General features: G+C 42.0%; 2 protein-coding genes across 4 annotated transcripts in view; one reads left to right on the forward strand and one right to left on the reverse strand.

Moving 5' to 3' along the window:
- Nucleotides 1-3,315, forward strand: part of dab1a (DAB adaptor protein 1a) — an 88,988-nt gene extending 85,673 nt beyond the window's left edge. For 2 of the 3 annotated variants that reach the window (XM_037698217.1, XM_037698216.1), the window contains one exon: nucleotides 2,784-3,315. Coding sequence is in view for 2 of the 3 variants with exons in the window: in XM_037698216.1 (XP_037554144.1) it covers nucleotides 2,784-2,831 (48 nt within the window). In the remaining variant the exon portion in view is untranslated. Of the gene's footprint in view, nucleotides 1-2,246; nucleotides 2,253-2,783 lie in introns of all 3 variants that reach the window. The other variant, XM_037698218.1, reaches the window with a different exon arrangement.
- The window catches only part of prkaa2 (protein kinase, AMP-activated, alpha 2 catalytic subunit), a gene marked incomplete in the record, with an annotated part of 45,956 nt that continues 25,690 nt past the window's right edge, over nucleotides 1,989-22,254 (reverse strand). The window contains 1 exon segment of the mRNA XM_037698219.1: nucleotides 1,989-2,480.

Genomic DNA, 22,254 nt, shown 5'->3' on the forward strand with positions numbered 1-22,254 from the left:
GTCAACATAGAAGTAATACTCTGTTCAAGTATTGTTTCCTTTAGAATATTTAAAAACATTTATCCAACCATCCATTTTCTTTATGGAAAGGCTGTGGCTGAGTGGTTAGAGCAGTCGTCCTCCAATGCAAGAGTTGGTGGTTCGATTCCACCAGTGGCTGAAGTGTCCCTGCGCAAGACACTGAACCCCTCATTGCCTTCGATGTGTGTCCCATCGGTGTAGGAATGTGATAAAAGCACTGATTATTCTTTGTATAGCTCTAGTATAGTAGAGTGCTGTATGAATGGATAAATGAGGGCACAGATTGTGTTGTAAAGAGCTTTGAGTATCTTGATAAAAAAGAAAGGCGCTATAATATACAGTATGTAAGTGTCTGTATATAAGTATAGTACCATATACATACACATTTGCCAACCTCACAGGATGCTTTGGGCTTTAAGTTGTGCCACACAAGCATACAACTCATACCTTCACTATGGCACCTCTCTTCCTCTCAGTTGATTGGCTGATGAAGCCGAAGGGAGCTTGCCTGCCATGGTCACCTGACGCACCCAGACTGCCAGACTGCCAGACTGCGGTGTAGTGGATGAGCGTGTGCTCGCTGTCACCACTTGTCTCTGTGGTTGTGTCGCTCCTCTCAGGGCTGCAGACAGCTACTTTCTACAGGCTGTTCTGCTTTGGCCAACGCTCCATTTGTAGTTTCCCAAGCCGAAGCACCAATGCTCAGCTAAAGTTGAGCTCTTGGTTTCTACCCCTTCTTTATAAACGTTTAAGGAAACTTCATTAGATCATAAAAAAGGCTAGTATATTTTTTATCGTTAATTTAATTTTACTGTCATCTTTTATGAGCCATTTGCAAACTGAACTTTAATTAACTTGTCAGCAGCAAAATGCCTATATTGTATAATAATGATAATAATGACAATTTATTTTTGTTATCAGTGGTTGTATGTGTGATCTTGTGCAATGTTGCTAGATCATGTGAGATGCATTAATGCTCGGAGTACGTACTGAGAATGACTCTCGGCTATCCATCCATCCATCCATTATCTTTACCCGTTTATTCCATTTTGGGTCACGGGGGTCACTGGTGCCCATGTCCAGCAGTCACTGTGCGAGAGGCGGGGTACACCCTGGACAGGTCGCAAGTCCATCACAGGGCCACATAGAGACAAACGAGACAAACAACCATTCACTCTCTCACTCACACCTAGAGACAATTTAGAGTTACCAATCAGCCTAACATGCATGTTTTTGGTCTGTGGGAGGAAACCGGAGTACCCGGAGAAAACCCACGCATGCACGGAGAGAACATGCAAACTCCACCCAGAGAGCCCCTGGACCGGGGTTTGAACCAAGGACCTGCTCACTGAGAGGCAGCAGCTCTACCAGTTGCGCCACCGTGCTGCCCGACTCTCGGCTAAAAGACCAAATTTAAGCTCAATATCTGTAAATTCGACTGAGTTCGAGCCATTTTTTGTTTTTGCTCAAATTGGCTGTGAGCATCAAGTCATTAGATATTTTGTTAAGAGACAGAAATGAACAAAAACAGACAGACGGGCAAAAATATCATCACCATTACCAAAATCGGCAATTTTTTAGTAAAGGGTGGTTCAAGACAGTGCAAAACTGTAGGTTTTTTTCAAGTCACAAAGTCACCCTGAGGCTCCTTGAACTGATGAAGTCCTTTGGATGAAGGACGAAACGTTTAACAAAAAAGAAACCGTCCAGAGGACCTGACTTAACTTTGTTTGACATTTTTTTATGTGGATTATTGAGCATGAACTTTGATGGTTTGAACCACTTTGGCCATGGCTGCCTCAGAGGAGTCGACGGGGGAGAGGGCAGACTCCAGAAACTATCTCATCACCATCAAACTGGTTGGCTCACTACGTGAATGTGCTGTCTGTGGGACTGAGTTTGTTGTGGCTCCTCAGACTGATGAAGTCCTTTGAATGAAGGACGAAACGTCTCAACACGAAGAAATCATCCAGAGGACCTGACTTAACTTTTGTTGGATTTTTTTACCGGGATTATTGAGCATGGACTTTAATGTAGGTTGGGTTTTTTTTGTTTGTTTGTTTGTATTCCTTTTTTTCTGCAGTAGAAATTAATTTTTTGTTTCAGTCTCATTTTATCTGATAATATTAGCATCGTGTACTGCGTCCTTATTGGTGAAGCCACAGTTGGACCCCTGAACACTCCTCTACACTGAGTAGGAGAAGTCTTCTAGTATAACAGGCGAGTCTCCAGTCGGGTTGTCCATACGGCAGATGGAGTGATGGGCTGTAATTATGTGTCTGGTAAAAACAGCCTCATTGTGAACAAGGGCAGCGAGCTTGGTGTTCTGAGCGCAGGGTGTTCCATCATCTGCTGTTGTCTTCGGGCTCAGATGGGGAGAAATTCAGGTATGATGACTCATAACTGGTCTTTCAAGGCGCTGGTTTCTACCTCTGATTCATTCTGGTCCTGGAGGGAGCCTGCAGTGGAAGAGAATATGCATGTTAGTGCGCAGTGACTCACACACACACACACACACAGAGGATAAATTATTATAAAGTCTGCTTCAGGGCAGTGTGTTACTGACACCCAGTGGTTTTATTAAACGAGGGAGGAGATGAACCACTGCATCGCAACGGCACGTTTGTTTGCAACTGGAAGATGTTTTTTTGTTTGTTTGCTTGTATTTTTGTTTGTTTTTGTCATACAAAGCCAAAAAAGGGGGGAACAGTCAGGTTTTCAAATTATATTTTAAAAAATGTGTTTTTCTCTCTCATTTACAGAAAGGGAAGGACCCTCTTTACGCTCAGATCAACAAGGGGAAAAAATAAAGTGACTCGCAGGAAGACAGACCTGACCAGCATCGAGTTAACAGGAGGAGAACCCTTTACCTGTGAGTGTGTTGCACATCCTCGCCTGACCAAGCCCTTCCTACTCTCCTTCTGCTAACAACCTCCCAGGAGGAGCCTCAGCACTCCCACAGTCCTCCTCTCTGCAGTCTTTCCTCCTCAGAGGAGAAGAGAGCCCCCTCTCGGTCACTCACCACAGGCAGGAGGAACATCAATCACCGAGACGGATTCAGCTCTCCCTCTCTGCTGTGCTCTCTCCTCTCCTCCCCCTTTTGGCAACTCACACCCAGCCTTACAGACGTAAGCCACTCGCCTCCCTCCCCTTTTGCTCTCACGCCCTTTCCTCTGCCTCCCCATGTCTGGCCAGAGACTGCTGCCAAGAAGAGACTGAACAAGCAGTGCCTCCCTGTCTCCAACACGCCCATACACACATGCTCGTACTCATCATTTTGACTGACAGAATCCTGCTACTGGAGCCAGGACACCCCGGAGGAGGAGCCGGACTTTGGGCAGGCCCTTTTGAGGGGGACCTGCTATAATGGGATCGCTGGTCCTGATTGGTCAGTTGGTTGATCTGGGTGTTTTCTCCCCATGCTTGTGAGTGTCTGCTGGATCACTATGCAGAAATAAACTCTCTGGGAGCTGCTCACACACTACAACTACTTACACACATGCAAACACACACAGAGTCATGGTACTCCTTATGTGACACACACACACACACACACACATGCACAGAGTAATTTGCCAAATGTCTCTCCTTGCAGACACAGAAGCCGTTATGACCAGACATGGTGAGCGATGAACCCTGAGAGGGGAGGTGTTGCAACTTTGAACAGGTTCTGTGATGGAACTGTTCATTCTCTATAGCTTTTGTACAATAATGATTTAAGAAAACAAACAAAAAAAAAAGATCAAACAGAAAAATTGAATTTTAATTTTATAAGTCAATCAAGCCGCTGGGGTCAGCTCTATAGAGATTATAGAGTCAACATGGCTTTAAGGCATCTGATTGCTGGTTTGCCAAACTCATTTTGTAAATAATGAGAATATAACAAATACCATTTTGTCCACTGGACCTCTGTGCCATAACATAGGAAGGCTTCAGTTATGCAAACTCTTTGACGTTAAACCCAAGCAATACCAACATGCATTTACTTTTCCTGCTTGCAGTCTTTTTTTTTTTTAATCTCAGTGTCTCCTTACTAACGTCTGCTCCCTCCCTGAACCATTCGCCACGCCTCTCTTTGTCTTCTCAAGTCCCATCGCCTCACATTATTTTTATGCCCAAAGTAAATTAGCTTCTGCGTGTTATGTTAGCCCACCCCTGTGTGCCGCAGCTCACAAAACAATCCTTTTTATGTTGCAGGCAGCAGCTATGCTCTCTGTAAGCAGAGCTGAAGCTGCTGCCCTCCATCTTCCTCTTATCCTTAAAATAACAGCAACCCTCCACATCTCTGTCTGTCTGCTGGTCAGGTGTCCAACTCCTGCAGCCCAGTCGTGGACTGCAACATCCTCCGCTACAGCCACATTAACTGTGATGCCAATAACTGCCTGTTTTATGGCCAGAGTCCTCACGTCATTCGAACTCTTTTGGACCACGATGTTAAATATACCAACCAGATGATGAGCAAGAAGGTGAATTAAAAAGAGAAATGTTTGCTGTTTGAGTACATAACATTTTTAGATCTATTTTAACTTTACCTCAGCTAACAGTTTCTTAATGTAAATGGAAGCATTATTTTTATCTTTATGAATATGACATTCTACAGTGGGTTTTTAGATGATTTTTTTTTTTTTGTTCCATCTTGATTTATGTATTCAACCATGTATTTACCTGTTACAAATAAACACTCCCCCCAAATGATTAACATGTCATTTGTTAATATGTATGACTTTTTTTATGTGTTTAAAGAAGAAAGTGTGAGCCTAATGGTGTGTGTCCCAGATGTGACCCCCGTGTGTGTAGTTATTGTACAGCCAGTGCCGCAGCATAATGTTGTAAATCCACACAGTTTTAATGACCCGTCACAGTGTGCTGCACAGGCAGCTTCTAGAGTAAGCTGTCATGAGCTTTATTAACAGGCAAACATAAAACACAAACCCCGGCATTTTTTATTTGAGCTTTGTTTATTTCCTCATTTACAAGAAAAATGCATCACAACAGCTTTGATGAGCTGCTGCTGCTATCAGTTACAGCTTTGACTCATTCATGATGGCACCTGGCCATGATTTCAGTCTGACTTTGTAGGATACACATCTGTGACACTAACACCACCCAGCTGTTTTGAAGGGATGTTACTGTCTAACGCAGTGGTTCCACAACTTCTGTTAATTTCAGACCCATAACCATGGCTTATGATCTCATCTGTTGCTGGTTTACATATCCATCCATTCATCCATTCATCCATCATCTTTACCAGCTTCTTCCTTTTCAGGTTGCAGGGGTCACTGTTACCCATATCCAGCAGTCACTGTGCACCCTGCAGGTCTCCAGTCCACCACAGGGACACATAAAGACAAATGAGACAAACAACCATTCACTCTCTCACTCACACCTAGGGATAATTTACAGTTACCAATCAGACTAACATGCATGTTTTTGGTCTGTGGGAGGAAACCAGAGTACCCAGTGAAAACTCGTGCATGCACGGAGAGAACATGCAAACTCCACTCTGAAAGCTCCCCAGTCAAGCTTTGATCTGGTCACCTTATTGTTGAATGGTGGCAGCTCTACCACCACTGTACCACCTCACACGACCTCATCTATTGCTGGTTTACATATATAGTCTTGTAAATGTTTGTTTTCTTTGAACTGCTCCTTTTTGCAGGGGTTGCCACACTGAGCAAGCTTCCATGAAAGATTTGACACTTGTTTGATCCTAGATTCAAAAAGCGTTCAATACAAAAACAACTGGACTTTATTTGTAACAGAAGACGTTTCGCTCCTCATCCGAGGAGCTTTCTCAATTCAATTCTTTTTGAATTCATCATGTCCTGGATGACTGAGAATCTTCACCAGCATTTTGATCCTAGATGTTATCCAACCTGGCTTCTAACCTACAGCCTAAGGATTGCAAGACTGGGGCACTGACCAGCAAGCCACCACTTGTTTAACATTTCTATTAAACAAGGACAAACTGATAGTACTACAATTTTTATAAGTATGGGGTTATTATTTTTATTTCTTGCAACAATACGGTAAAATTAAAGGCCTAGCATTCATTGAAGAAATGCATATTGCCTGATGTCTCTCATGCAAAAGTTTTAGACCAAGAATATCTAATGTTATAAGCAAGAGTTGTAACCATTTTGGTCAACCGTTAAAAATTAAATTGTGCACAATCTTGTGCAATACCACACATGGTTTGTTAGCACTTGAATGCCTGTCAGCTACTACCATACCAACCTTTAGCTGAATAGTTGTAATTAGCTGAATTATAAACATTTGGCATTTTCTAAAGTCATCTGGTTGCGGTAGCCATCTTGAATTAGGCTGATTTTGAAGGTAACCAGTTGTATTAACCTTTATTTAAACAGGCAAATCTCACTGAGGTCATAGGAAGGCCTGAAGGCAGCCTAACATGCAGGTTTATGATATGTGGGAGGAATCTGGATTACCCGGCGAAAACATGCAAACATTAAGACACCATGCAAACTCTGCACAGATAGACCCCTGGTCAAACTGGGGATTGAAACCAGGACTTTCTTGCTGTGAGGCAACAGTGCTAACCACTAGGCAATTGTGATGCAGTAGATTGTAGAAGGACAACCACTGATTACTTTCTAAGAATTTCCTTAAAATTAATTTAGTGGTTAATGAGCTATTTTGCTAACACAACCAACAAAACAAATAAAACATACAGACACGGACAAATACTTCATTGGCCTTGGGTGGTGGATGATAAATCTAAACTCCCGCTTGGTGTTTTAAGACCCTCGTCAGGCTCCTGACCTCAGCTTGGCTGTTGCACAGTTTGACTGTAGGAACTTTTCTTTTGGACTATTTCCTTTGTGAAAGCTGTCAGTAGGGAAAAGTCCAGGCGAATCTGCACTCTTTGACATTTTATATGTTCTTTAATGTGTGAAATTTCAAACTAGTATTCCAAAAGTCTTTATTAAGAGGTCTTTGTTAGCTTAACTACTTTCCACAATGGCAGTGTATCAGTTAATTGAATGGAAGTAGAATCAGCTCGCAGCTTTTCATTCTGTCAATCAGGCACTGATCTGAACAAGATCTGTTTCGTGTTAAGTTACAATATTATTCAGAACAGTCTGACGGACCTATCTGTGTCAGGCAGTGTGTTTGAGTCATATTGTAAATACCTTCTTCAGTAGTTGTGCATTCTGTTTACCAGACCTGGAATGTTGACTGACCTTTAAAGTATCTTTTTTTCTTGATTGTTTACTCCAGAAGTAATATTTTTAAAAGTACGAAAAAGTTAAATTAAAAAAAAAGTTAAAATCCGCTCAAAACACCAAACTCCACTTGTTTTTAATTGATGATAGGTATTTATACAGTTTTAAAAGCCCAGACCAACCAAGTAACAGTCTTAAGGCTCCCAGCCCCAAAGGCCTTGTGTGAGTGAGTCAGTGCGTGCACACGCAGTGCCAGCCAGGTGACATTCCTGCAGGACAGAGAAAAAAACAAAAGCTAACTGTGTTACGTTAAATGAGCCCGACTTGTTTGTCAAGCTGGACGGTTTCCTTCCAGATGAGAGGGAGTTTTCCAACTCAGCCCCATTCCTGAAACCACCTGCCTGCTGCACGCCTGGGACGCACAACGCTCTGCGTCTGAGGGGGAACCCACTCTGAAGAGCCCACAGTTTGCTTGAGATTAAAGTGGGATCTCTCCAGACCCAGGATGAGAGGCTGATGAAGACAACAGATTTAAGGATCTTGTTTGCCATTTCTGTGGAGACTGACACTTGACATCATGGAGCAGGTGAGTTGTCCAAACACCTCCCAACAACTTGCTGCATTTTTATGTCAGGTTGTGAAGCAGGCAGAAGTCAGTCTGATTTGTCTTATAACGTAGTAAATGACACCACATGTTACAAAAATTACAAAAACTCAAAAGGACAAACCCAAACTCACCTGGATCATGTTGGTATCTTCAGATCTATCTGTTAGATTTCAGTGGATAATGCAACAAAATAATGGGGTCACATTTTACTGTCAGTGACTCTTCCCAGGTGGATTATTATCATTAATACTAATATCTGCTCCACATTTGATACATTTTGGAGATATATTCTGACTTCTGACCTATTTTTTCTCAAAATTTTCTGAATAAGTATATATTATATGATAGGTTTGTCAGTATATGTGTGTGTGTTTGTGTGTGTGTGTGTGTGAACATCAAAAATGTGGTAGAAATAAGATTTAATTAAGAGAACATAAGTTAAACAAGCTTCTGAAATGTAGATTTTGGTGTTTTAACAGAAAATACAAACCCCCTTGATTTGAACTGTAGGCCTTAAAAGATATAAAATGTGATATTTGTCTGTGTTTCTTAAAAAGCTTCCATTGTGTGTTAAATATGAAGTAACAGGCCTCACAGGGTTGGGTCGGCCCAAGTGAAGTTTCTCATTCACTCATTCATGACCCTTGTGAATGAGAAACATTGGAAGGGGCTTTGCAGAACTTACACAATTTAAGTAGAAAGAGTAGACAATAAAAGAGCACACAGCAGGTGTGTTTGTGTATATATACATATACATATAGGTTTCTCTCTCTCTTTATCTTGTGGAAAGAAGTGTTTAAAAAGTACTGTGTGTATTTGAAAAGACAACGTATATTTTTATGACTGAGTAAATATGAGCAATAAGTGAGCTTGATCCTGAGCTTTCTGCTTTTTGTGATACTTTTTAGCAGGAGGACTCAATGGACTTTAAGACTGTAAGAGCCATGTTCGAGGAGAAAGAGCACCTCCTGAAGCAACCCAAGACCAAACCTGTTGTCCCAGAGAAACCAAAGGCTGTCCCTCCTCCTCAGAGCCCCACTTACCTCCCAGCAGGAGCACGCCCCTCCCTACTCACCTCCATGAACCAGGCCTTGGAGGCAAATGCAGTGAATGTGCCCAGAGTGGTCTTCAGAGAGGAAAAGAAGGAGGCGAAGAAGCCTCTCATCCAGGCTAACACGAAAGGTAAAGAGAAAACTAATGGAAAAGTGAAGGAAACTAAAAGTAAGACGGGGAAAGAAAGAAAGAAGCAGGAAGAAAAGCAGGAAAATTCATCGGATATGAAGGACAAGAAATTTCCATCATTTCTGACAAAGAAGGAGGGTACAGCAGAGTTGGTGCCAGTCCCTCCTCCACCTAAGGCGCAAAAGAAGAAAGGTTTCCCCGTTTTTAAAAAAAGCACAAAACGGGACTCAGCATCGCTCCTTGACTCACCAAGCTTGGAAGTGTCTGTACCGATGCAACTCCTCCCTGTGGCTTCTGATGCCGACAATATGCCAGAAGAGTCTGTTTACTCAATACCAAAGTCCAACCTCGTAAAACAGAACTGCTCAGCTGACCCTGAACTTCCTGACTTCTCCCCACCTCCTGTTGGTTGTCCTGATGTCCTTGCTCTAAGAGCCCCAACCCCACAGATCGAAACCCCGTCTGAGACAGAAAATCCTGCTTTGCCTGTTTTCAGCACTATCAGCCAAACTGAGATGATTCTCAGTCCACCAAGTGTTGGCCCATCTCCTCCAACTGTTACTGCATCCACTCCTCCAAACACTGATGCTCCATCTCGTCCAAGCTTTGCACCTCCAGCCCCTCCAAACAGCGCTCTTCCATCACATGAAGTTCAGTCACCTGCTGCAACTTCAGCTCCCCCAAATATTGTGGCCCCCAGTTTCTCAGCCACAGCTAGTCTTGATCCTTTACCCAGTGCTTTTCCAGCCCCTCCAAACACTGCTCTTCTCACACCCCCACATAGAGCGTCGCCCATCCCTCTACTCTCTACATCTCCTGTTTCATCACTCCAGGCAAGCCCTATTCCTCCAACCAGGCTGGCCCTCTCAAAGGCCACTGCTGTGGCCTCTTCTCCACCTCCATCTCCTCCTGAGATTCAGACCACGGCAGAGTTTGATCCAGAGGATGTCGCTCTTGCTTTGGCTGCAGGAGAGAGTGCTCTCTCTCCAGAGCTGGACTCTACTTTGTCTAAAATCGAGCGTCCAGTCTCTGCACTGTCGTTCCTGGAGAGGGCAGAGGATATGGGCCCTGGAAGCAGAACCTCTCCAGGTGACCTGAGGATTTTGAATGCTCTAGAAAAGGCACGCAAAAAGGCTGCCAGGTAAACAACACAAACAAACAAACAAACAAACCACAATCTCCCAGAGGTTAGAGGTCACCAAAGTGGGAAATTTTGTTTATTTATACCAGTTAGCCAGTTATCATCTGCTAATGAACACTAATATGTAACTTCTTATCTGCTTCCAGTCCCTTGTTAAATTCTAACCAGTGTCACTCCATCACCCCTCCATCTGAAGAGCCCACATTTCTTGAGAACCCCACAAGTCCTTTCCCAGAGCTTCCACCCATTGATTATGAGGGAGAGACACCCTCCTCAGCGAAACTAGCACAAGTTAACAACACAGAGCACGGTAAGTCTCAGCAGAGCTCTCCCACTCTCTCCCGGCTGCTTTCTTGTTATTTTCTTTGTTTATTTTATACAGTTTTATAGGTAACACTTTAAAAAAAGGTACACAAAAGTTGCTGGTGAAGATTCTCAATCATCCAGGACATGGTACATTTAAAAAAAGGTCAAAAACAAAACAACTGGAGTAACTGAAGACGTTTTGCTTCTCATCCGAGGAGCTTTCTCAATTCAAAGAAACAAGGAGTGTGATTCAAGTTATAAAGCTGAGGTGTCTTCTACGTCCACAGTTGGTAGCACGACGGCTCAGTGGTTAGCACTGTTACCTCACAGCAAGAAGGTCCTGGGTTCAATACCCAGTTGGACCTGGGGTCTTTCTGTGTGGAGTTTTCATGTTCTCTCCGTGTTGTGTGGGTTTCCTCCAGGTACCGGTACTCCGATTGCCTCCCACAGATGAAAAACCTACGTGTTAGGTGCCCAGGCCTCCCTTGCAAAAGAGATCTGTGATCTCAATGGGATTTGCCTGGTTAAATAAAAGTAAATTTAAAAAATAATAAAGTTCAGTTGTTTGGTTTTTTACCTTTTTTGGATTTACACAAAATTTGATTAACTACTAGGGAATGGTAAATATTGGTTAACTACCCATTAGTTCCTGATTCGTTCCTAAGGCGTTCCCTAGTAGTTACGGGTAATCAAATTTTGTGTAGCTTATTGTAAAGTGTTACCCAATTTTATTCATCTTAACATGAACGGAGGAACATGTTTTGTCTTCAACACAGCACCGAGGGAAAAGGCATGCTGAAAAGGCTAGAAAAAGTTTTAACTGTACAGAAAGTGTTGTCGAATGAGCTCCTATGGTTGTGTTGGAGCAGCTGTGAAGACGAACACATAAACAGCAGTCCTAGCATTCTTTAATGCTCGAAACAAGCGATCAGCAGGTAGGGCAGAGCTGCACAGGTATGCCAGCTATGACAAACTACTGACACTTAAAAGTCTGCTAAACAACAGCTCAGGACGAGCAGGACGCTGCTCAATCTGCTTAGAGAGACTTTTTTAAAATTAGTTAACTACTCGTGCAGACCATGTACACTGTTCAAATCATGAAACATCCTTCCATCTATTATCTTTTACCCGCTTCTTCCTTTTCAAGTCGCAGGGGTCACTGGTACCCATATCCAGCAGTCACTGTGCAAGAGGCGGGGTACACCCTGCAGGTCTCCAGTCCACAACAGGGACACATGGAGACAAATGAGAAACAACCATTCACTCTCTCACTATCACCTAGGGACAATTTAGAGTTCCCAATCAGACTAACATGCATGTTTTTGGTCTGTGGGAGGAAACCGGAGTACCCGGAGAAAACCCATGCATGCACAGAGAGAACATACAAACTCCACCCAGATAGGCCTTCAGCAAGGATTTGAACCAGCAACCTTCTCGCTGAGAGGCAACAGCTTTACCAACTGCCTATCATGAAACATGTAATGTTAAAAAAAAAAATAGTAAAGCTTCTAAAATATGGCTGGAATTCATGTTTGAGGAAGTGCAAACATCTTGGAAATAAAAGTGAGTTTAGTTTGTGAACATTAAACCTGTACAAGCACGAACGACGAAGCCCTGACGCCTCCGTTAAAACATTAGCTCCTTCAGCATGTTTGACTGGTTTAATTATCTTACACATCAACTGGCTTGATATTTCTCCTTTTGTCTTCCTTGATGTGTTGTTTCAGCTGTGGGGTTTCATAAATGAACACTATTCGATGTTTAAGGTGTCAACCAGCTGAAGGTGCATCATTACAGCAGTATGTTAGTATTGAGATGATGTAATTATTTGCAGAACAAGACCCTCTAATCTGGGAAAGTATAAATGAGAAAGGGTGTGACAGTGCACCAGAGCTCCAGGTTGTTCCTCCTGCTCCACTCAGACAGGAAGTTGTGTCTCTGTATTCTGCTCCAGCAAAACACGACAGACCTCCCTCTGTCAGCCTAAGTGAGAATGAAATAATCCCCCCTCCTCCTCTTTTTGAAGGTAATAATTTGATCACCAACTTTACACTCTTAATTACCTTTTAAAAAGCTGAAATGTAATGTTGTGTGTCGTTTATTTTGTCTTTCTGATCTGCAGAGTTTTTAGAGCCAGAAGCTGCAGACATTCCAGAGTCGGAGGATTTGGCTTCGGATGCCAAATCTCCAGACGTGCCAGCAGCAGAGTGGGAGAACAAAAACTACAAAGGTGCTGATGCTGCAGATGGACCAAAGCCATTAAAGTACTATGGTAATGGGATAACTGATGCAGAAACCGAGGCCCACTCAGAGCCGGAGTGTGAAAACAACTACGAAGAAAGTCCTTTTCCAGAATCTTCCCAACCGGTTTCCCTCCCATTGACTCAAGATCCACCTCCAGCAGAGGAGTAAGACATAAATTAAGATGTGTTTAGTTGGTTTGGATGTTGTTTTTTTATTTGTTCTTTCATCATTTTGTAGTTTTACATTTTTAATTACTATGTGCACAGACAAGCTGCCTGTTGTTGGTCTTTTCAAACTTACGTTGATCCCAAAAATAATGATTTGTTCTGCTGGAATATCAATATAAGTCAAGTCAAGCCAAATTTATTTGTAAAGCACATTTAAAAACAGCAGCTGTTACCAAAGTGCTCAACAATAAAAAATCAATGGCAGTAATTTAATGAAAAAATACTAAAAAAAAATAATTTCAAGCATCAAAAGAAGAACATGAAAACATAGAACAATGAAACAATAAATCAAATCACACTGTGTTAAACATCAGTGAAAACAAATGTTGATTTTTAAGAGATTTAAAAGCAGGGAGTGAAGTGGCTGGTCTAATATTGGAGGCCAGATCGTTCCAGAGTTTAGGCCCAATGACAGAAAAAGTCAGATCTCCTCTTAGCTTCTACCTGGTTTTGGTACAACCAAAAGTAGCTGGTCAGATGATCTCAGAACCCGAGGAGGAACTTATAGTTGAAGTAGGTCAGAGAGGTATGAGGGCGCAAGGCCATTAATGCACTTAAAGATTAGCAGGAGAATTTTAAAATTTATTCTGATGAGTACAGGGAGCCAGTGAAGGGAGGACAAAACTGGTGAAATATGCTCAAACCTATGAGTTCCTGCTAAGAGCCGAGCTGCAGCACTTTGGACGAGCTGAATACGTGAAAGGGAGACCTGACCCACCCCAACATAAATAATTATTTTCTGTAATTTGCTTAATGTTTGCCAAATCTTTAGCCCTGTCCCCTTACCCTTAATCCTAATCTCTGGCCCATGACTGTGACCTTAATTGAACCCTAAACAAGGATAAGAATACACAGGGTATGCAATAGCAATCATAGGTACAAATTGGCAGTAGCTAAGTCTGCGGTGGAGGTACGAAGTGGCAAAACTTTGAAATAACCAGAACTGTTTAATGAGTGTTCAATTGTTTTTCCTTCCTAGGCCTCAAGTTAATTCCAAAAATAGTATGTATGAGGAGACTGAAAACATGTATGAGGACATCGCCACGTCTGTCAACAAAAAGAAGGGAAAGAGCAACAGCGACAAGAAACGCAAAGGGACACCAAAAAGTAAATGTTATTAACAGAACCACCGCCTGCTCACACCAGGAACAAGAACTATATAACACTTGCTTTATGCCACGTCCATCTATTTCATTTTCATGCAATGTTGTTATAAAGAATCACTGCTTGTCCTCATGGGGCTTTCTGTTTCCTTTTTCATCCTAGATCCATACAACGATTCATCACAGGAAACAGTAAGCTGTTTTGTGAACGTTTAAAGTCAATTACCTAACGTGCCACTTTGTTTAACCATGTTTTAAATATTTTATTCAAAGGGAATCAAGTGTTATCTGTGTGTTGTTATTTACAGGCTCAGGAGAAAACCAAGACCGGCAGATTCATCAAGTAAGGCCTTCATTTTCAGCCCACTGCTGTATTTTTCATCTCATTTATCCCTGAAAGAGAGAATGAGAAAAGTTTGTTTCCTCTCTGTTGTTTCAGCATGACAAAAAAAAAATTCAAACAAGATGATATTGATTGTTTTCTGTTGCGCAGGGTGGAAAAAAAGCGCAAGGAGGACGAGAAGGATGAGAAGGACGAGAAGGAGCTGAAGAAGAAAGAGAAGCAGCGGCTAGAAAAGGAGAAGAAGGAGATGAAGGAGAAACTGGAACGGGAGAAGAAGGAGCAGAAAGAGAGAGAGAAAAAGGAGAACGAGATGAAGAAGAGATTCAAAGTAAGAGTTTACTGTTATTTTGACAGAAATAAAGGGAGGCACGCAGGCTAAAGAAGGGTGGGGTGTTTGTGTCGGCATCCAAACCTGTCAGGATTCATTCCTCTCTGTGGACGAGCTGAGTGCAAACACATTCTGAGTAAACATTTGCTTCATTATTAGCAATATTTCTGAAATGAGAACAAAAACAGACTTTTTTCCATGATTTGTGAAACCTGGCTGAGTTTGGGTGAACATATTTATCCGTCTAAAACCAGAGCTGACCAGCCACTTCAATCACTTTAAGTGTTTTATTTCCATTTGATGCCCAAACTCTCAGAAATCTATTTCTAATTTTCTGTTTCAACTCAACACCTTGATCCCACAAAGTTTTACTTTTATGATAATTTCTCTTTTGGTGCCTCTATCATTAATAGAAAATTCAATAACACTGGTCCCGCTCTGGGCAGCACGGTGGTGCAACTGGTAGAGCTGCTGCCTCTCAGCAAGCAGGTTCCCAGTTCACATACTGGTCCGGGGGCCTGTCTGGGTGGAGTTTGCATGTTCTCTCCGTGCATGCATGGGTTTTCTCCGGGTACTCCGGTTTCCTCCCACAGACCAAAAACACGCATGTTAGACTGAATGGTAACTCTAAATTGTCCCTAGGTGAGAGAGAGAGTGAATGGTTGTTTGTCTCTATGGCCCTGTGATGGACTTGCGACCTGGTCCCTGGTGGGAGGATCAGGGCGTCCACCCCCAGAAAATTTTTAATAAAGTAGATGCCATTTCCTGCATTCTGGTGTATTTTAACGTGTCGTTAAACATCTACGTTTGCCTACATATGTAAACACTTGATTCAATTTTAGAGCACGACACAACAAGAAATAGCCTGACCAACAGCTCTCCTTGTATGAATAGAGCACGCTCCACTTCTTTTGCTAGTGACTTGCAATACAGATGCACTAGCCAACGCTAGCTAAGATGCTACAGATGTTACAGATGTTACAGATGTAGCGCTCCGCTTCTCTCACAAACATGCCCCCCTTGTCAACAGCTATGTGGCGCTAAGCTAGAGTGCAACACAGAGGTGTCTCTCCCCCCTTTCGCCACCCCGTTATGTGACCTCGGGGAAACACTGCATGTGGTGAGTTGTTGTAGGTAACCAGGAAAACCCAGAGTGGATGTTTTGTGGTTTGCATTTAATCAAGTGGAATGGATTCATTCACAAAGAAACGGAAACAGTGCTGGGTGAACTAATATTTCATGGAAAATGTGTGGGTGTGGGTGGGGGGGGTCCAAACGAATATTTTTTAAATGTGAGGGGGACACGTTCCCATCACATATAATTGTTGCAGCACCTATGCTGTGATCTTGATATGGCCTAAATATGATGAGCCACTTCATGCCACATCTATTGATGTAAATCAAGAATGTGATTTTTTTTTTTTAAGTTTACACCATACAAAACTCCACCAGTGGCTTGTGTTTCACAGCTAAGTGTCCTTTTGAGCAAAACAGCCCTTCATTAAATAAAATTTGTACCTATTAATCCTCAACAGAGAAATTTATTTTCTGCATTTTTCCCATTGCACAAGTGCGCACACGTGTGTGGAGCAGAGGGCTGGCTTCTAAGGGGAGCAGCTGTGGTATAGAAGCCCAGAGTGGGACAAATGAGGCGGAGGCAGGGTGCTTCACTTTGCCCACCAACATTTTTGTTGTCAGCCTAGGGAGTTGAACCGGCAACCTTCCAATCACATGCTCACCTTCTCTAACCTCTGCACCACCACTCCACCGCATTAGGCAATGTGGTCATTTATATAAGAATTTTTCACAATCAGACTCATGTTTGTTTTAACTATTTCCAAGTCGAGTTAGAATATATGCAATGTACTAAAATTAGAAACGATAAATGAGTAAAACTGCTTCTGTACTTGTGGTCAAAAAGAATACATGAAACAAACAAGAGAAAAACAGTGATAATCTAAAAGTAATTAAACAGAAGTATAATACACTGTTAGTTTTATGTCAATTACTTGAGACACCACCATATCCCGTCAGATTGGAATGTGGGCCGTCTGGCAGCAGGATGAACATCTCGGGTCACTGAGCTTATAAAAAGTTCCTGCAGGGCCTGCATGGTGGATGGAAGTGAGCAGGGGGTTGCGTCTTTAATTGGTCTGCAGAAATGTTTTAATGAGTCCTGGAGTACTGCTGTTGATTTGCCTGCTTCACCTGAGGCCTGTTTGACATGTAGGATCCACACAGACGCTAACTTTAGTCGTTTTTGAACAAACACAACATTCATTAAGGTTGTTAGGCAAACAGCATATTACTTTTATATAGATCTGTATTGATAGAAAATATTAAAAGCTTTAAAATCTTTGTTCTCCAGAAGCCATCTCAGGAATTGCATGAGAGCTTTGTCCAAAATCGTTACCCTAAAATTTAGAAATTTTTATTGACCTGGTTGTATAGCTGGACTCTTTGAGATGCTACTAATGTTAACGTCTCCGCAAACATTTAATAAAAGAAATGATCCTCTCTTTTTGTTCTAGGCTTTTAAGAATCAGGATATAAAGCAAACAGTCTGGTCTTTATCAGGTTCTAAAATTATTTTAGTCTAACCTCAGAGGAACCAAAATTAAAAACAAATCCCACCATATTTATTCAACAGAAACACCCAAAGGGGAAATGATATGTGTAAAAATCCAAGTTGACCTCATGATTGTTGCTCCTCATGATTTTAGCATCAAAGATTCTCAGTAAATGTTTTCTGTATGATTTAATGAGTCTTTCAAATGGTTGTGGAGTAAATTCTCCCACTTCTTTTTCCAACATTGCCTCAGTTCTTTGAGGGTTGTAGCATCTATTTCTACACATCTCTCTTCTGCTGTGTTTGGATCATTGTTCTATTTTATGATCTAGTTTGATCCAAATGTCAGTTTTCAGCTGTCAGACAGATGGCCCCACATTTGTCTCTGAGATCTTTTGGTCTTCAGACGAGTTAACTCGATGGCTGCAAGGTGCACAGCTCAAAAAAAGTGCTGATATGCTGAGCTTGATTTTTGACAGACATGCTGCAGTATATCAAAGGTCCCTACATTAGTCTCATCTGTCCAAAGTGGGGCTTAATTTGAGCCGGATCCTGCCGGAACAAGATCCAGGAACTCTCTTATTTTGACAGGGTGCATTCCAGTTACTGTTTAAACCCTAACCCTTGAATGAATAACACTTTTACTGAATATGTAAGCTGAAAATAATTTCATAAACACTCATTTTAAACACAATAGCCACTTACACCTTCTTAATATCACATACCAGCTGCCCTATGTGCTGAAACTTATACCACCAGAAACTGCTTCTACCCTTAAAAATACCTCCGCCCTTAAAAGAGTGGTGGAGGAGAGTGCCAAGCTAACCAGGCAGTCGTTCGCTGGCAGGAGCTCACAGGCAGCCGCCATGAACAGACGGAGAAGGCACCTGGAGGTTTCACATGTAGAGTCGGACAACAAGCAGGACAGTGAATTCAGTGGAGAAGAGTCGGGCTTGGAACCTTCAAGTATGAGCGGGGGTAGATGCTTGACAGAAGTGGAGTGTTTATAATTGTAGATAAAAGTAGATGTATAACAGCCCATTAAAATACATCAAAATGTAGGAAATCACATCTACTTTATTCAACATTTTCTGGGAGAGGAACCAGACCCCCCGACCCCAAGCCCCCACCACCACCCCCTGCACCCAAACACACACACATACACACCCGCCGACCCGCCTGCAATTTGTGTTCCGGCATCGATCGGTTTATAAAATTAAGCCCTGGTCTAAAGGACGTTATTCCAAACGCTGTGATTCATTCAGATGAAACTATGGAAAAATTAGTCATGCAGCCATGTTATTTTAGAGAGAAGTTTTCTTCAGGAAACTTTTACTTTTTCAAAACAAGGCATCAATCTTTAACCTTCTAACCTGAAGCGTCTCAGATAAAAGCTCCTGGTTTTACTACACACTCTAACCACGGGGTGAATTTGCTGGGATGTCCACTTCTGTGAAGATTGGCAGTGGTCCTAAATGTTTTCCACTTGATGGACTCCAAACAGTTTTGAAATTATCTTTGACCTTTTCCAGAATGATGGACAGTAACAGTTGCTTCTCTAATGTCCTTGTTGTTGACTTTCCTTCTTGGCATTGTGTTACACATCTGTAAGCTCCAGAGCATCAAATTCCTGCTGCTATAGACATGATCATGCTGATGATCAGTTAATCAGCAGTTCCTTGATAATACTTTACCTCTTTAAATCCTGTAGATGCAGCAAGAAGAGCTTGTATTGTACTATTTGTTTTTGTTTAATATCTAAGGAAATTATGATCTCTGTTAATTTAAGATTAGATTTGAATAATTTTGGAATCTGGTAAAGACCTGATGTACTGTATAATTTTTTTCCGTGACTGTATTACAAAATGTTTCTTCTCAATTCATCATTTATCAGAAGAGGATCATTTGTAAACAGTCTTAGTTTTCCAGATTAGATCAAGTTTAAGATACTGAACTTAGTGTTGCTGTGTTTGTCAGATCACAGGACAGGAGGAAGTCTTGTACCAGGCAAAAGTGAACGTAACCACAAAGGGGCGTAAGCACAACCTGCCAGTCAAGAGCGGAGACACTGTCAACATCATCCGAACGGATTTCTGCCCCAAAGGGAAGTGGCTGGCCCGGGACAGCAGCAACAACTGTAAGCTCCAAACAGATTCCACCGCGTCATTTACCAGTGTTTATCTCGTGAAGTGTGCAGTCCAACTCAGAGAATAGATGTTCAGAAAGCTTGTTCTGAACCTAAATCGACGACTGTTTCCCCAGATGGGTATATTGATGTGCAACATGTGGAACTGGATATCAAGGAGATGTTGGAGCTGGGAAAAAAAGCTGCCCGCAACAGTGCCGTCATAGATCTGAAGGATACCAACGCAGGCCACAGGTGGGTCTTTGCAGCACAGAACACTACATCACAGAAACAACGATGCAGTTTTAAACTTTTAACGTTGCTCAAACAAGGACTTCTGTCTTTTTCTCAGGGCTTCCAACCAATTCCCAAATGAAACCTGTAAGTCTTTCCAGTTGTCCCAGTATTCATGATTACAGAATGCTTAAATGTATTCAGCAACTTGGGGGAAACTCTACTTCACGTTGCTTGTGATGTTTTCAGTCACAGACGACAGTGAGGAGTGGACCTGTGACGAGGATGAAGCCCACTCTCCCCCAGCTGATAATACAGATCACTTCTCTGCGGGGTAACAATCTGTTTTTACACCGATCCATCACCTATTACAGACTTCTCACGAAGTCTGGATTCATCGATCTTTTTACCTCTGCAGGGTTCACAGCAAGACTCTGTCCATGCCAGATATGGGTAAGACATTCCAATATATGTAGATGTGTGTCTGTGACTGTTGGATAAATAAATATCCTATCATCATCTACTTGCACAAATCAGCGCCACTCTGAGGGCACGAGAAGATTGTTAACTGGTCTTTTACTTGCAAAAGTAGACGATCATGAAAAGGCTTTCACAGATGTACACATGCTTAGAGCCTCGTCAGTGAGAATCTGCACCGGACAGTGAGGCAGGAAGTGTTTTATAATACATGCTTATCAGACGGAGGTGAGGTCAAGACGACCTCGGCTTTCCAGCTTACAGACTCGGAGAAGGCCTTGGAGTTATCAGGTGCCTGCAGGCTCCTCTCTGAGCAGACAAAAGACTCTCTGACCTCACACACATGGTTCAACATTCATTTAACATTAGTTACTGATAAACATCCATGACCTTTACCTAAATTCCCCTGACAGTGACTCAGGGCCAAATGACTCCATCTGCGTTGCCTCCAAATAAAGTTTTTGCATTGAAGGAGTTATATTTGTTAAATGATGAGTAAAATGAAATTGTTTTTGTTAGTGCCTGTTTCCAGAAACCCAACTATCATCCTCACATCAGGGCTGCCTGGCAGTAAACCATGAACTGCTCCACACAAAACGATGTGACACGTTTGTTTGTTATGCTTGTTTCCTCCGTGTCTTTTTGTGATGTGCAGATTTGAACAACGATGTGGTATGTGGCACTCAGGCGGATTTTTAAAGTTCACACACACAGATTCTTTGACAGTTTAGCAGTTTTGGATTATTTGAAATTGAAAAGGCTTAAATCAAAACCTCTGAACAGTTTGTCCAGCCAGCAGGCAACATTTGACTGATTTGATTTGAAGTTTGATTAGTACATGGAGGAGGATACCCAGCTGATACAATTTGCTCTTTTAGATTAACTTAGATCACGGGTGTGTGTGTTTTTGGGAGTTTATTCACATATTTTGGCTTTTTTATGCGCTTGAGATAAGGACGTAGTCGCTGTTAAAACAGCAGACCAAACTTTCACACCAAAGTTGTCAAGCTTGGGTTCCTGTGTAAAACAAGCTTGGTTTTGTTGTGGTAAAAATTACTTGCTAATCTTTTTGCTTATATTTTTTGCCAAGCATTTTTCAGATATACCTGGCATTTTTAACGAGTTGTGTGGAGAATTGGCAATAAATTATACAGTATTTCATCAAAAAATACATTTATTACTGTATTTCGGAAGACTCCTAAAGAGACAAACTAATTTTAAGTTGATTTTTTTTTTTCTTTTGGCTGCTCCCTTCTTCAGGGGTCGCCACAGTGAACTAACTCGCACGAGCACTTGGTGACCGGTGTGTTTTTTTTAATGCCGGATGTCCTTCCTGACACAACCACAGACCACCGAGCTACAGCAGCCCTCTGTGTGGAGCTGAGAGCTGCCATCTGGGCGTCCATGGCAGCAGATGATTGGGGTTAAGGGCCTTGCTCAAGGGCTCAGAGCGGAGCAAATGAGAGTGGTGGCAGGTGTGGGTGCTCCACCTTTTCTACCCACATTTTGATGTTGTCGGACCGGAGAGTTGAACCGGCAACCTTCCGATCCAGTGGTGGACAGTAACAAAGTACATTTTACTTGAGTACTGTACTTAAGTACATTTTCTGAGTAACTTAAACTTTACTTGAGGTTTTTTGTTTGTTTGTTTGTTTTTGTTTTGTTTTGGAACTTGTGACTTTCGACTCCACTACATTTCTAGGAAGCTGCTTGTTACTCGTTCCTTTAGGCTCAGTTTTGTAATCCGCTGTTGTTGTTTCTCTTTCCTTAAATACAGTTGTCCAGTTGTTGATTCAGGTATTATGCTAGATTCATCTGTGCAGAACATTCATTGTTTTGTAAGCTTCTATAAGTATGGCAGAACTTTCAGTTATCAGCGTTACTGTTTCCTCTCCTGTGTTAAGTTGTTGCTGTCAATATATGCACTTTTACAGACAAACAATGTGGTGTATGAATATTGAAGCTGAGGAAAAGACTAAATGTGCATCATCTCTCAGGATTTCCATGAATTTCCACAAACATGTAAAATGCAGTGAAGATATTATTTGTAGTTTATAGGTTTTATTAAGTCATGTGGTGTTCGAGTGGTTCTACATGTGAATACATCATCAGTTAACAACAAAAAAGGTTGAATCATGTCATCTGGACTTCGTTTTTTTG

This window comes from Nematolebias whitei, chromosome 3 (genome assembly GCF_014905685.2).
Source record: "Nematolebias whitei isolate Nwh7 chromosome 3, NemWhi1, whole genome shotgun sequence".
NCBI lineage: Eukaryota > Metazoa > Chordata > Actinopteri > Cyprinodontiformes > Rivulidae > Nematolebias > Nematolebias whitei.